Genomic DNA, 14,084 nt, shown 5'->3' on the forward strand with positions numbered 1-14,084 from the left:
AAAATCTTAATTGACTACCCTCTCATTTTAAGTCTACTAAAATCCTATCAATTCTTAGTTTGACAACACCTGCCTAAGTTCAGAGCCAAATCTGTAGTTTACTCTAGCACTAAAGTGTCTTTGGGTAAAACAAATTTCGATGGTCATTTGGGCTTTAGTTTCAAATATTCTCTTAAGCTTGCTGGTCCAAAGTTTTGGCCCATCTCCATATTTTGGGCTCCCCAAAACAAAATGCAATACATGTGACATTGTTTCAACCTTGAACGTATTCAGCTAACTTGGGAAAAAAGCTTTCCTGTGTTTCCTCTTCTAATTAAAATCCCTCCCACCAGGGGTGGCCATTACAGTCTGATACGCCAAGTCGAAGGAACCCTAAAAACCAGAGAAGAAAAAGAAGCTCAGAAATCGAAGCAATCAAATCATGAGTCGAGGAAGCGGAGGCGGATACGATCGTCACATCACGATTTTCTCACCCGAAGGTCGTCTCTTCCAAGTCGGTATGTGATAATCTCCAATACATTCTGTGTGATTTTTCCGATTTGAATCTCGGATGGTCCCTCGGAGAGGGCAGATTTGTGGGTTTTTGGTTTTTTAGGGTTTTATGGGCCACCGAGATCAAAACCCATTAATTGCTTTATCATTTTGTTTTAATGCTGAAATCTGGGGAGAAATTCAAGATTATAGTAGCGAATGTGTAGTTTGTTTGTATTGGGTTCTGATTGGTGTGTCAATTTGCTAGCTCAATTATACATCAGTCAAATTAAGGAGCTTAATTTGTATGGGTTTTCGGTTTCTTCTCGGCACGAAAAGACAGTCGACTTAAATTTCGGTTTATTGGATGCTGAACTTGATCCCTGTAAGGGATGTTGTTTTCTGAATTGGTTTTTCTTCTTCTTATGATTGGATAGAGTATGCTTTTAAGGCTGTTAAAGCTGCTGGGATCACCTCCATTGGTGTCCGGGGAAAGGATTCAGTATGTGTTGTGACCCAGAAGAAAGTCCCGGTGAGTATTGTTGGTGTTATAACTGAGTCTTTATTATCATACCATGCTGGGAATTAGTGCGGGTTGTAAATACATCATGATATTAATGCAGGACAAGCTTTTGGATCAGACAAGTGTCACACATCTTTTCCCCATCACTAAGTTCCTAGGGTTGCTGGCTACTGGAATGACAGGTTTCTTTTTCTTCTTCGTTGACTTTTGTTGGAAGCTTTAACTCGAACATTTGTGCTTTCGGCAATGTTTAGTTCTTTTGTAGTTCAAAAGCTCACATTGGTTCATCCTTTTGACATGTAATTTTGTAGCTGATGCGAGGACCCTAGTTTCGCAAGCAAGGAATGAAGCAGCTGAGTTTCGTTTCAAATATGGATACGAGATGCCTGTGGATGTGTTGGCTAAATGGTAATCACTTTAAGTGTTTATACAATACTATGTTATGCTATATTACAACTGAACTTTTAGCATGCAGTTTTTCAGTATTCCTATCTTGAGTTATATTTTAAGTTAGAGTTGTTTAATTGTATCCATTGTATGTTTTTCACTTGTTTTGGCTGTTTTTGTTTGGGCCAGTCTTGTTGAATTTAACAGTTCAAGTAAGATTTGTTCACCCCTTCCTCTTAATTGGATATGTAGAATGATGGACATCATAATGGGATGCCATGGTCCTTTAGTTATGGGGTTTATTGTCGGGGTTATTGGTTCACTTCATTACTGGGTAACTCTCTCATGCCCTCTTCCCCCCCCTGAAATTATGTACAGCCTCTCTCTCTCTCTCCCTCTCCCTCTTTCTTCCCCCCTCTCTCCTTCCCTGACTAGGTTTATGTAAAAGAAATAATTTAATTTTGTCCTTTGGATAAAGTACATATTGTAATGCCGAGTGTGCATAGACTTTTCTGCTTAACCTTAGAATTCAAGGGATTTGGATCTTCCAGCCAAAAGATTAGGGGATCATTTCTCTAGGTTAGAGGTTTTGGTTGCATTGTCTAGATGATCCCTCTTATGGTTATGTATCTTCTCATTTGTTATTTCAAGGAAAGGATGTTTAGATGAAATGCCCCAAGCGAAGCTTTTTTTTCCCTGGATGGGGAAAGGATCGGCAAACTTCAGCCATTAGTTTCTGTAATGGTTGTTCCAGAGCAAGCATTCAGCATATGAAATTACCCCACTTCAAATTTGCATTCAATGAAAGGGTATTGGGATTCAGTAACCTCTATTTCCTAGAGAGCCACTGGATAATTGACTATACTTTAAATACTGCCTCTTATTTTCCATCCATACCAATTCCAAGTTTCTAGTATTACAGTCAGAACAGTACAGACTACTGTATATAATTGCAAAGTCATCTCATTATCTTTTATTGATATGATTTTGTATGACAGGATTGCAGACAAATCACAAATCTATACTCAACATGCTTACATGAGGCCACTTGGAGTAGGTTTGTTTCTAAACCATTCTACAGCAGTGGATAATCTTTTCTACTAGCAAAGAACTACATCGTGCAATGATGCATACTGATTGTTTCTCTTCCTCCCTCCCCCCTATATTACCTGGTTTGTCTTTTGCATTTTCACTGATATCATTATCTACAAATTATGTTTGCTTTCAAAGTGGCTATGGTTTTGGGCATTGATGAAGAGCTCGGACCTCAACTCTACAAGTGTGACCCAGCTGGCCATTACTTTGGTCACAAGGTAAGTGCCAAGAATATTTCTTTTCATGGTACTTAATGTAAAGAACTCAAAAAAATGTATGCAACATAATGGAATTTGCTGTGAGAACCACCCACACTTCTCACAAGTTTCAATTTTGCATCAACCCTATTTTGGTTTACTCATTAAACAGATACCCTTCTTGCAGGGTTCTCTCCTCCCTCTTTAGTACATGATTTTACATTTATAGAAAGCACTTAAGATTAACTTGCATCCCTACAATATGTAGATCGTTTCGACAAAGATCAAAGAGAAAAATATAATCATCTTGAGACATCACTATTAGCTCTACTCTGCCATAGTTATATCTTTGTTTTAGAGCATCGATCTGTGGTTCTAGTTCTCAACTGATCTCTAATTACGCATCTTAGGCTACAAGTGCTGGATTGAAAGAGCAAGAGGCCATCAATTTCTTGGAGAAGAAAATGAAGAATGAGCCTTCATTCTCTTACGACGAGACTGTGCAGGTAGACGTTGTTGTCATAGTATATTGAACAGGGTGCATAAGATATTTTACCTATTAGATAAAATCTATTTCCGGAGATTTTGATGGTTCTTAACTATTGAACTATGATTATGTTAACTATAACAAAAGTAGGAATGAGAATAATGATAATAATAAATAATAAGAATACTATTTTGGGTTCCTTCTCTAACTTCCCATATTTGTTCATTTGTAGACTTGTATTTCTGCCCTGCAATCAGTTCTGCAAGAGGATTTCAAGGCCACTGAAATTGAGGTATTTGAAACCCCCATTTTAGTGTTTGAAATTTTTTACTGCTTTCTGATGAGAACCTTAAATGCATTCTTGTTGGCATATGGGTAATAAACTTTTCATTGCTTGTATGCTGTGACGGTATAATTTTCACATAGGTTTGAACTTGTCTCGACATGGCACTCTGTTGAGAGCTAACAGTAGATCAAATAACATTTACGGAGGCAATTTAGTTTGTTGCATTGGGATCACAAGTGTTACTCCAAGGGTCTCTGAAGAGCCAAGTCAATTGTTTCCCTTCACTCTTCCATTTTCCGTAGGAGCCTAACAGGGTCTGAAAATAATCTTGTTTTGCATCGTCTGTAGCGACCTGCTTCCAGTTCGCCATCATATACCTTTTTAAGTGTACTATCTACTCAGGAGTCTGTTCTGTCTATCTCACAATCCGTTAATTACATTGATAGGGTAATACTGGGGTTTTGTATGAGATTTCTCTTGATCGCTGCTTTGCAAAGTTACTTTCCATATCCTATGTTTCATGTTTACATATATCTAATTTCCGTCAATTTCTTGGCCGTACATGACATGCATTTAGCCATATGTTGATGGTGTGACAATGCATTGCAGCAGCAGTAAGTTTATCGAATAAAATGTATGTTAATTTTCCATTGACAATATTCAGGTTGGAGTGGTGGTAAAGGAGAACCCTGTCTTCAGAGTGTTGTCTACCGAAGAGATTGATGAGCACTTGACTGCTATAAGTGAGCGAGACTAAGTCCTAGGCTAATATGCCAAAATTGCCCGGAGATGCTCAAATTCGAAAGTTTGCTGGACATTTTCGCATCCCATTTAAAATATAATGTTCACTTAAAACTATAAGCGATTTGGACAGGATATTTACTCGTGTAACATTTCGTTAGTTGAATTACTGTTGTAAGATTGTCAAAATTCACTGTCTTCATGATTTGTTGTCTTTTTCCAGAATTACTAGTTGAGTTGAACTTAACCTCTGTCCAAGATCTTTCTAAACTATCCAATGACTTGGAAATGGAAAAGAAGAAAATTACAACAATACAATTACCCATATAGTAATGTTGTAACTTTCAGTATGGAAGTATTGCAACATTGGGGGATGAACACCCACCCAACAACGTTTAAAGGACCTGCCGGCGCCCCCACCCCCTCCCCCCCCTCTCCAACAAACACCCACCCAAGACGATGCGAATCTTGTCAGAGGAAGACGACGGTGAATCTTAGTGGAGGAAGGTGATGGCAACAATGATGGGCAAAGGTCGGTGAGGGTGGTTGCGGCGGCGGGGCTAGCAAGTGGGTGGATGTTAGTCTTCGTTGCCGGGGTTGGGTGATGGGGTGGTGGTGGCTGTTGGGTCGAAGGCCGGGGTTGGGTGATGGGGTGGGTGGTGGCTGTTGAGTCGAAGGGAGAGGAAGGGGAGGAATGTATTTCTCAAATCTTAGGGTTTTAGGGTTGGGTAGGATGTTTTAACTTATTTTCTTAAATTTAAAAAAAAAACCTAATATTAAAGTTGGCTCTAGTTGGTTAGTGGGACACACGGCAAACTATTGAGAGGAGATGTGCATCCACTAGAGTTAATGGTAGTGAGCAAAAATGCTCCCTTTCTTCTTAAGCTACACTAGAACTGATTAATAGCTGATTTGGGTATTCCATTTTGTTGTCAAAACACTTTTATAGTGCTAACATTAAATTATTTTCCCGTAAAATTGGATTCAATTGGATATATTCCTTTTTGTTCCTAAAGACAAATATTCGGCTACTTAAGTTGAAAGAGTATTCATTAACACTAGGGCTGGGTTTGGTTTCATTCGGTTTGTTTTTTTGCCAAAATCGAAATAGAATCAAAATTTCGGTTCAGTTTGATTTTTTTCGGCTTTTTTTTTGTTTTTTGTTTTTGTTTTTTTTTATCCGGTTTGGTTTTATTCGATTCCCTTTTTTTGTACATATCAAGATCAGATAAACCAATATTATTCTATTAACAACCTCGAAAGCAAAGAAATAAAGAAGCTCTTCTAAGTTCCAAAACAGACTCAAGCACATCATTTGCATACTCAATATAATTAGGCCCTAGACTTCGTTTCATACTTGGCAACAAAGTTTCACAAAAGAAACATCATAGCATACATTCATAAAGTGTAAAGAGATTCGGTTATGTTCGGTTCGGTTTTTGTTTGATTTTCGATTTTTCGATTTTGGTTAGTTGTTCGGTCCCTTTTTTTTCGGTTTTCGATTTTTTGAACCCACCCCTAATTCGTAACCAAAAAACTTTATTGTTGTATTTTATTATGTTTTTATACTTGATGAATTCTGGTTTTTATGTAAAAAATAATATCTTACGCATAAAGTCGTAAAAATTGTCTTCAACACCAAGCATATTGCGCTGAAATTGTTTTGTCTCATCAACAACAATAACATCAGAAAATTGAAGTCAAGCAAATCCGCTCCTAAGACAACCTGACTGATCTCTTCATAAGTCACTATTGAAGTCTACTTTTCAGAAGCTTGTTCGGGGAATTGATATGCATAAACTTTCTGAGTTATAACATTGTTAGTCCTCTTTGGAATTATGTCAAACTCAAAGGGATTATCCCGAAGTATACTCACTTGACCTTAAAATACTATTTTCCTTATGATTAGAAGCATTTTTTTCCTTTGGGTTTTTGTTGCATGACTAGGTTTTAACAAGGAACCTATTCTGGGATGGTCATACCCTTGTGTATGTCCAGTAGACGTTTAAACTGACTTTGCATTCAACTCACCATTTACCTTGGACTATGGACTTTTGTACCATATTGGATTTTACCATAACCGAGTTTTGCAAGACTTATTTCCACATGCAAGTTCTTTTGTTTGAGACTAGTGTGTTCCTTAATCAGTGCTGACAAGACGACTTCATCAAACTTTGCTACATCTAATGTGATATTTACTAAGTATTGACATACTCAAGGGAGTGTTGTGAACATTATTAGCATATGTTTGATTGTGTAAATCCTAGTTAGATTGAGTTTAAGACTACTCAATATTCTAGTGATTATTTCCTTTTAGACTTTGTATTTACTTGGATGACAAGTTACTGTTCCCTCTTGGTTCATCATAAATAAGGCCACAAATATAAGGAGATGTTGTGAAATTGATGGTATATGCAGTGGAATAAAGTAAATAAGCCATAATATTTACGAGGTTCAGCAAGTGTGCATAAGTCCTTGGTGTAGCAGTAGTAATCTCTCTTATTATCAAATGGGAACTACAAATGAAAACAAGAGATTGTATGTTTTCTTTTGTCGTAACATTTGTGAGCTAATAGGCCTTTATATAGAAAAACATATTGTTCCCTGCTAAGGCCAAGAAATGTGAAAGTAGGCAGCACACCTTCAACATTTGTAGGCTAACAAGATCTTCAACTTTGGTAGGCTGAAAAGAAACAATGGGCGATGTTTATTTCCTCATGTGGTCATCCATCTTTATAACATTCCCCCTTGGATGACTACAAGTCATTTATTGACTGTCTTTAAAATTTCTCTAATGATAACCAACAGGAGATGAATGGATGGTCTAAAGGAGACAAAAACACTTTGCTCATGTAGCATACTCTTAGATGCTCCCCCTGATGATATCTCCCCTTGATTAGAATAAGCTTAGATCAACTAACTTGTTATCACGCCAATGTGTGTTAGTGTAGTTCTTGAGATTCTGAAGTGAAAACTTTTGGCATATAGTTGGTGAGGTTGTGTGCCATATTAGGTTTGAATGTGTTTCTGTAGTTTCCATTACTTAATTTTGTCTGTGAGCCATCTTTGTGCAAACGAGAAAGATACTTATATTTTGCTTGCCTAGTAAGAACGTGGCTATTAGTGAGTTCATTGGAATAGAACAAGCACATGTCTATAATTTCCAGGAGTTATCAATAGATAAACATTATTTCATTGTAATACCCATACAGGAAATGTTTCATTTGATTCAATGTATTGTGGTAAATATAATAAGGCATATACTTCACTAATATCAATTCATCTTTTCCCTTATGAGGAATGATCTTTCTTAGTGTCTAAATATCGATTAATCAGTTGAGTGTTCAACTCATGATCTTCAATCCATATGATTCTTTAATGCCATAAACATTTTGATGGATAAGATTCACGTTGACATATTGTTCGATCTGCAGTTCAAGACAATATTCCTTTCAATACTTTATAATCTTTCTACACTCTTTAGGAGTCCCAATCTAATATCAACTCTTGCAAGAGATTTAATAGGTTGCAACAATATCATAATGATAGTATTCACCAAGGCAATTTATACCATCCATTAATATTGAGTAAATAATTTATGCTTTACCCTTCCAGGGCTTTCTTCAAGCAATTTGAATTCTTCAATGATTTTCTACACTTCATGACACATTCTTCTTTGGAATTTATATAGACCAACTTGCTTCCATGTATACTTGAGAGATTTACTTATGGAAATATGCTTCGGGCATTTCATAAGCCTTCGTATAATACGTATAATTCTCCATTGAAATGAACAAGTTTCATAATAGGAAATCAAGTTTATAGGAGTGTATTAAAATTTCAGGTTTCAACCAGGAACCTTGTGTCATACCATGTGAGTGTATTATTGTTGACCTTAAAAACTACCAAGCCTACGTGGCGCGCATGCCGAGTAACTAATGAGCTAACCATGTCCTTCAGTTATGTGCGGGGCGTGCCAACTCATCGGCCGAGCTCGTCCGGGGAGTAAAATATGTTGATGTGGCGTTGGGCTCGCTGCTGACTTCTTGATCTTTCTACTGCGACCGAGGAAGGAACACGCCTCGGCCTTCGGGTTCTAAAGCTTGAAGATAAGGCTGCTAGTTCTGCGAAGTTCAAATATCAAATTCGGCTTTCAATATGCCGAATGTAGTAACCTATAACACTTCACTTCGCCAAGAAGGCTGATGAGATGACCTCTACCAACAAGGACTAAAAAATCCTTGTTGATTGAGACTTAGATAAATAACTAGTCGGTCTCGAAGCATGTTTATCCAAACAGAAGATGCTGCTCGATAGGCTAATTCTACGACTCCAGTGCTGTTTATCCAAACTGAAGATGTTGCCGGTTGCCTTCACAATGCTGTTTATCCAAACTGAAGATGTGTTGGCGGAAAAATAAAATAAAAAATCTCAAGATGTTTGAGAGGTTTGCGTAAGACAATTTGTATGTTGAATTGGATGGGGCTTGAATGATGCACTTCCACCTTTATTTATAGTAGTGAACCTACTTCTGGCTGAACCAGAGATGTACTCAGATTCGAACTCTTTATCCCAATCTGATTATGATTCGGCCAATCCTAGTTCTAATAGGTTCCTGAACTAGGCTCTATAATGAACCAGGTTTATTCCCTAATTCTCAACGCCTTCAGCTTTGAGACCCCTTGTTGTATCAGGATTCGCCCTCTTTGCTTATCCAAATCAATCATTCTCACAATAGGACTCAGCCAACTTGATTGGGCAACCTTATGGCAGCAGGATGACCCATAATACTTTTGGAAGAGTATTGGGTTGAAAACAAACCTAGGCTCGGCCTAATAAAATTATTTTGGGCTCAAACATTACCTTTTCACTTTTGAGGTCGTCGGTCTGCAATTCTTGGCCAAGCTCTGACCTTGAAGAAGTGAAATCGTCCCTTAGCATCTTACTAAAAGGTACCGAGAAACCTCGAATATCACAACCATTTGATGCATTTATAAGGCACGATTGCAGATTTTACCCTTATCAAACTCCCTACCATGTATCGTCTTCTTGGTATGTTTGTCCTTCAATGATGACATTTGACACCGAAACGTCCTTTTAGTTTTAAACTCGCCGTCACGCGCCATCATGCAGCCTTAACCCATGATTTTTTCGATCTTTTCGAGACATGTGAACACTAAAACGTCATTTCCCCCCTTAAATTCGCCGTTACACGCAAATGTGCATCCTTGATCCACGAGTTTTTCAGTCTTTTCACCTGGATTCTTTGAATATCCATCATGATCATCAAATCCTCTAGTTGATTTTATCCCCCTTTTTAAAACTAAATTATTGATCTTCCTCCCAAAATGCCTATAAATGCTCATCTCTCCTCCATTCAAATTTTACGCTTTAAAAATTCTTGAATCTCTTGCCAGTTGCTTTTAAACTCATAAAAGAAACCATACTCTTAATTCCCAAAAAACCTTCATCTTCAATAGCTACCAATACATTTATTACTAAGTTCTCCGAGGAATGCAACAAGTGCCTAAGCATCACTGATGGAAATACCATCAAGACCATTCGATTCGAGGATGAACCAAATGTTCTCCATTAAACTCTAGGCCCACTTTTCAAGGATTACATCCCAGAAACCATCATCGAAATGCTGAAAGCACACTACCCGAAACCCTTGTTCCAAGGGTACGATTGGTCGAAATGGGAATTGGCCAAACCCTAAGGTGTCTGGCCTTCAACCACTTTGGCCTGGGCTGCTTGGGTTACTCAGATGAAGCCACACTTTGGCGATGAACGGAGGTCTCTTGGTATTTTTGATGCCATCAAACTCTTGACCATCGAGATGAATTTGGACTGAGAACTTGTGATGGCTGCTTTAAGCTTTTGGTGGTCAGCCACCAACACAATGATTTTTCCCCTCGGGCCCCTTGGTTCGATGGTGTTGGATATCACAACCATACTTAGCACTTCTCCAACCGGCCTCCCAGTCGATATTGCTCTCTCCGGGTATAAATTCAACTTGGACTTGAAAACCATTTTTGAAGATTGCTTCATCGAAGCCTTGTTGTAAGGAGACCAAAGCTCGTCGAAAGAAGACGCGCATAAGCTACACAAAAACTTCTTTAACTACAACACCCTGGTCACCCACTTCGCCGGCTCGGAAGGGGAAGCTCTCAAGATGGGGGAACACGTGGCCTTCTTATTTTATTGGTACAACAAATATATTTTCTGTGCCAAATTGAATAAGTGCCTGGCCGAGAACATGCCAGTTGCCGAAGCCTTGGCTAGTGGTCATGTCTTAGCCTTCAGCCCAGCCATCCTTACCAAAACGCTTCTGCGGGGAAAATCGACCCCCACCAAAACGGCCCGCTCTGGGTCTTCTAGCTCTGGCTGCAGGTTTATTTCTCGACGCTGAGGCTAGAAGTCCCAAACTTCAACCCTTCTGAGGCAATGGGCTTGTAATTGGCCTCACACCCTTTTCCTGCTCATTCGGCCGAAGGAATCTTCAAATATTTCTTCAGCCTAGAGGGTTTGTCAGACGAAAAATTCTAAGTTTGTCGTCGTCGAACATGTCCATCATCTATTATCCTCCCACAATCCGCATGGAAAAGGTTGAATAAGCTGATCTCTGAATGTCATAGGGATCCTTTATCATCAATCGCAACCTACTTTACGGTTGCGAAACCTGACGAGGAAGCTAGGAAGTCTATCATCCCAACTTCTTGGCTCATCAACTGGGCTATCTCTAAGGGTACCCCATACCGTTACTTGATTCTCGCTCGCTTCTTAACCGAGAGAGCCTCTCTGGTTTTTCGGAGAGAGAATATGAAATAGCCGAGTGGGGGTTCGAAGAGCGATGTTCCAAGTTTCGCTTTCGGCTGAACACTCTAGAAACCCAATGTGCCAGCACTTTCGTCGATTGGTGAGGTGCTTACACAACAGACTTTTTTAGTGTTTCAGTCGAGAAAGTCTTTAAGAAGCTTTTTGGCGATCAACCCAAAAAGTCTTTTGTCCCAAAATCCAAAGAAACGTCCCAAGGTCTATACCTTCTTACTCATCTCGTTCATTTATTTATTTCGAATTTCATTCCAACCTAAACTCAGTCTTTTTAGGTGGCTGTACTATAAAAGGGGCTAAAGTGGTTGCGATGGCCGCGACTAAGAAAAAACTTACCCTTCATGTGAAAAAAGCGGCAGATACTGTGCCGACTCCATCGAGTAAACGACCTTGCCTGGAAGCCGACACGATAGGGGATGCTCCCCATCCTAAAAACCGTGTCAAGAAATTGGCAAAGAAAGGGGAACGGCAGATTCACGTCATCTCTAACCAAACCACAGAAGCAACTACTCCTAGTGTTTCTCCCCCCACTCCTGTCGTCCAAGTCTCGACGGGAGTGCAGTAAAACCTTCCAACAGATCAAGCACCTGAAGTTCATTATGTCCCTTAAGTTATGGTCGAACCGGTTGTTGCTTCGTTAGTCGAGGAATCTGCAGCTCCGGAGTTGGCCGTTGCTCCCCAAGCCGACCTATCAGTCGCTGTCTTAGAGTAGGTGACCACTTATGCGAGATTTATACGCACACAAATTAAACCCTCTTTTTGTCAATTGTAGTATAAGTATAAGTAGGGATCGTTCTTAACCGGGGATTAGGAGGGATTGCAAATCACTTGGAAACTGACTCAAAAACGTAAAATAAAGTTTAAAACACTAAACTAAACTCAAGGAATGCGAAGCTAAACGCTTAAAACACTAAAACAAACCAAAAGACTCAAACATCACCCAAAACACTCAAAACTGCCTTAAAAACACTTTCTGGGCAGTTTTGAGCACTTTGGTGAATTTGGACGAAATTGGGAAATAAATTTAATCAAAACTCTTAAAAACACAAACTAAGATACTTTCTAACTAAATTGGACAATAAAGTAAAGGGGGATTTAGATTTTTACGAAATTAAACTAAATGTACAGATTGTAAATTAAAGCAAAATGTAAATGTGAATGTGTGATAGAATTGAATGGAATGAAGAATAGCTAAGGGGTTCATCTCCATACATGTTACACTTGCATAATAAAATGATTTCCAATTGCATTTCAATAAACCATGACTTCTCAACGCTCCAAGTTAATTAGGTCCGCTTAAATTAACTTTCAGATTTCCCTAGATTCATTGGATTGAATGGAATACGCATTACAACCAAATTATTCCTAATCAAAGTCCCTAACTATGGAATACGCATGATAGAGACATTCAACAAAGATCATTAAGTTCAACGGAAATCATAAACATCGACGAGGCATTCGTTACTATGGAATACGCATGAAACTTATGCCAAAAATTCGTTTAACGCGATTGTTTATAAGCAACCTCCACTACTTGTGAATATAAGTTCATAACTATTAGGTGAAACTCACTTATATTCTAGCGTCATATTCATGCATGAAAATTAAGCGTGCACTCTCAATAAACATACATAAATAAGTTATCAATCAAACGGTTAAACAAATTGAATCCACAACTTATGAAACGCAATTAGAAGTAATCAAATCAAAATGCAAGCATAAACATATATTTCGAATCCCCCCCTAGCCAAGGGGGGTTTAGTTCCTCATACGTACAAAATAAAAAGAATCAAAGAAACACCTAAACATTCCAACAACTCGAACTTGAATTGTATGAACGTTTAGGCCCTCTTCTCTTCCATTCCTCATTCGTACAAAACAAAGAGTATTGAAATTAAACTTTGAAATCAAAGAAACACCTAAACATTCCAACAACTCAAACTTGAATTGTATGAACGTTTAGGCCCTCTTATCTTCCTCTTCGTTGTAGCACAAGGTCTAAGGATAGTTTGATGGTGTGAATGGTTTGGGGAGTGGTGAAAATGGAAGGGGGAGGCCACGGCCTTAAGGGATGGAATTGGTGTGGTGTTTGGATTATTAGGGAAGCTCACGGCCAAGGAAATGGTTGGTGTTTGTGACTGAAATGTGTATGGAAGAGTGAATATGAATTGAGGTGTAATGGATGCTTATTTATAGGTGAAATGGGGGGAACATGACAGCTAGGAGGGAATGTGGCTGCATGTTTGAATGATTAAAGGATGCATGTGGGTTGGAAATGCATGTGCAATGAATATGTGGCTGCAATGCAAGGGGACAACCTGGAAATGAATGTGAATGTGCACGGCAAGGATTCTTTGGTGCTGAAAATGCATGTGTAAGCATGTGTTGGCTGAATTAAAGAATGTGAGGGAATGATGAAAGGGGAAACATGACAGCTAGGTTGGTTGGTGGCTGCCATGGAGGTGTGGAATGATGATGAATGCTAGGTTGGAAAGGTGTGTATTTGGCTGGAATGAATGGGGAAGCACGGCAAAGATTGTTTTGATTGCTGGAATGAAGTGATGTGCACGGCAAAGGAGAGTGTTGGGTGATGGGTGCATGTGTTTGAATGATTAAAGAGTAAATGGTTAATGAATGGTTCTTTGTTGATGGTGGCTGCAATAGATTAAAGGGTGAATGCATGTGCTGAAATAATTAGAGAGTGAGGGGATGCACGACATAGTGGTTGAATTATGAAGAGTGAATGCATGTGGCTGATTTATGTGAATGATTATGGGTGCATGTGGGTTGGAAATGATTAAAGAGTGAGGGTATGCACGGCAATGGTGAGGGTATGTGCTGATTTATGAAGATGCATGTGCAATGAAGTGGAATGGATGTGGCTGCAAGGTTTTGTGTTAGGTGCATGTTAAGTGATAAGTGATAAGTGGTGATGATAAGTGTATGATATGTGATTATGATAAGTGATAAGTGGTGATGATAAGTGTATGATATGTGATTATGATAAGTGATAAGTGGTGATGATAAGTAATGATATGTGGGAGTGTGGCTGAAATGAAGCAG

The 14,084-nt window shown here is 38.8% G+C and overlaps 1 protein-coding gene across 1 annotated transcript; it reads left to right on the forward strand.

Moving 5' to 3' along the window:
• Positions 1-240: 240 nt before the first annotated feature.
• On the forward strand, positions 241-4,434 carry LOC137707482 (proteasome subunit alpha type-6). Its single transcript, XM_068446360.2, has 9 exons — positions 241-497; positions 909-1,003; positions 1,095-1,176; positions 1,306-1,402; positions 2,380-2,438; positions 2,612-2,694; positions 3,084-3,179; positions 3,393-3,452; positions 4,111-4,434. Exons 1-9 carry the CDS (start codon positions 422-424, stop codon positions 4,201-4,203), a joined length of 741 nt encoding a protein of 246 aa, XP_068302461.1. The 5' UTR covers positions 241-421; the 3' UTR covers positions 4,204-4,434.
• Positions 4,435-14,084: the final 9,650 nt, after the last annotated feature.

Source organism: Pyrus communis, chromosome 17 (assembly GCF_041283825.1).
Source record: "Pyrus communis isolate YQ-2024b chromosome 17, ASM4128382v1, whole genome shotgun sequence".
In the NCBI taxonomy this organism is placed as follows: domain Eukaryota; kingdom Viridiplantae; phylum Streptophyta; class Magnoliopsida; order Rosales; family Rosaceae; genus Pyrus; species Pyrus communis.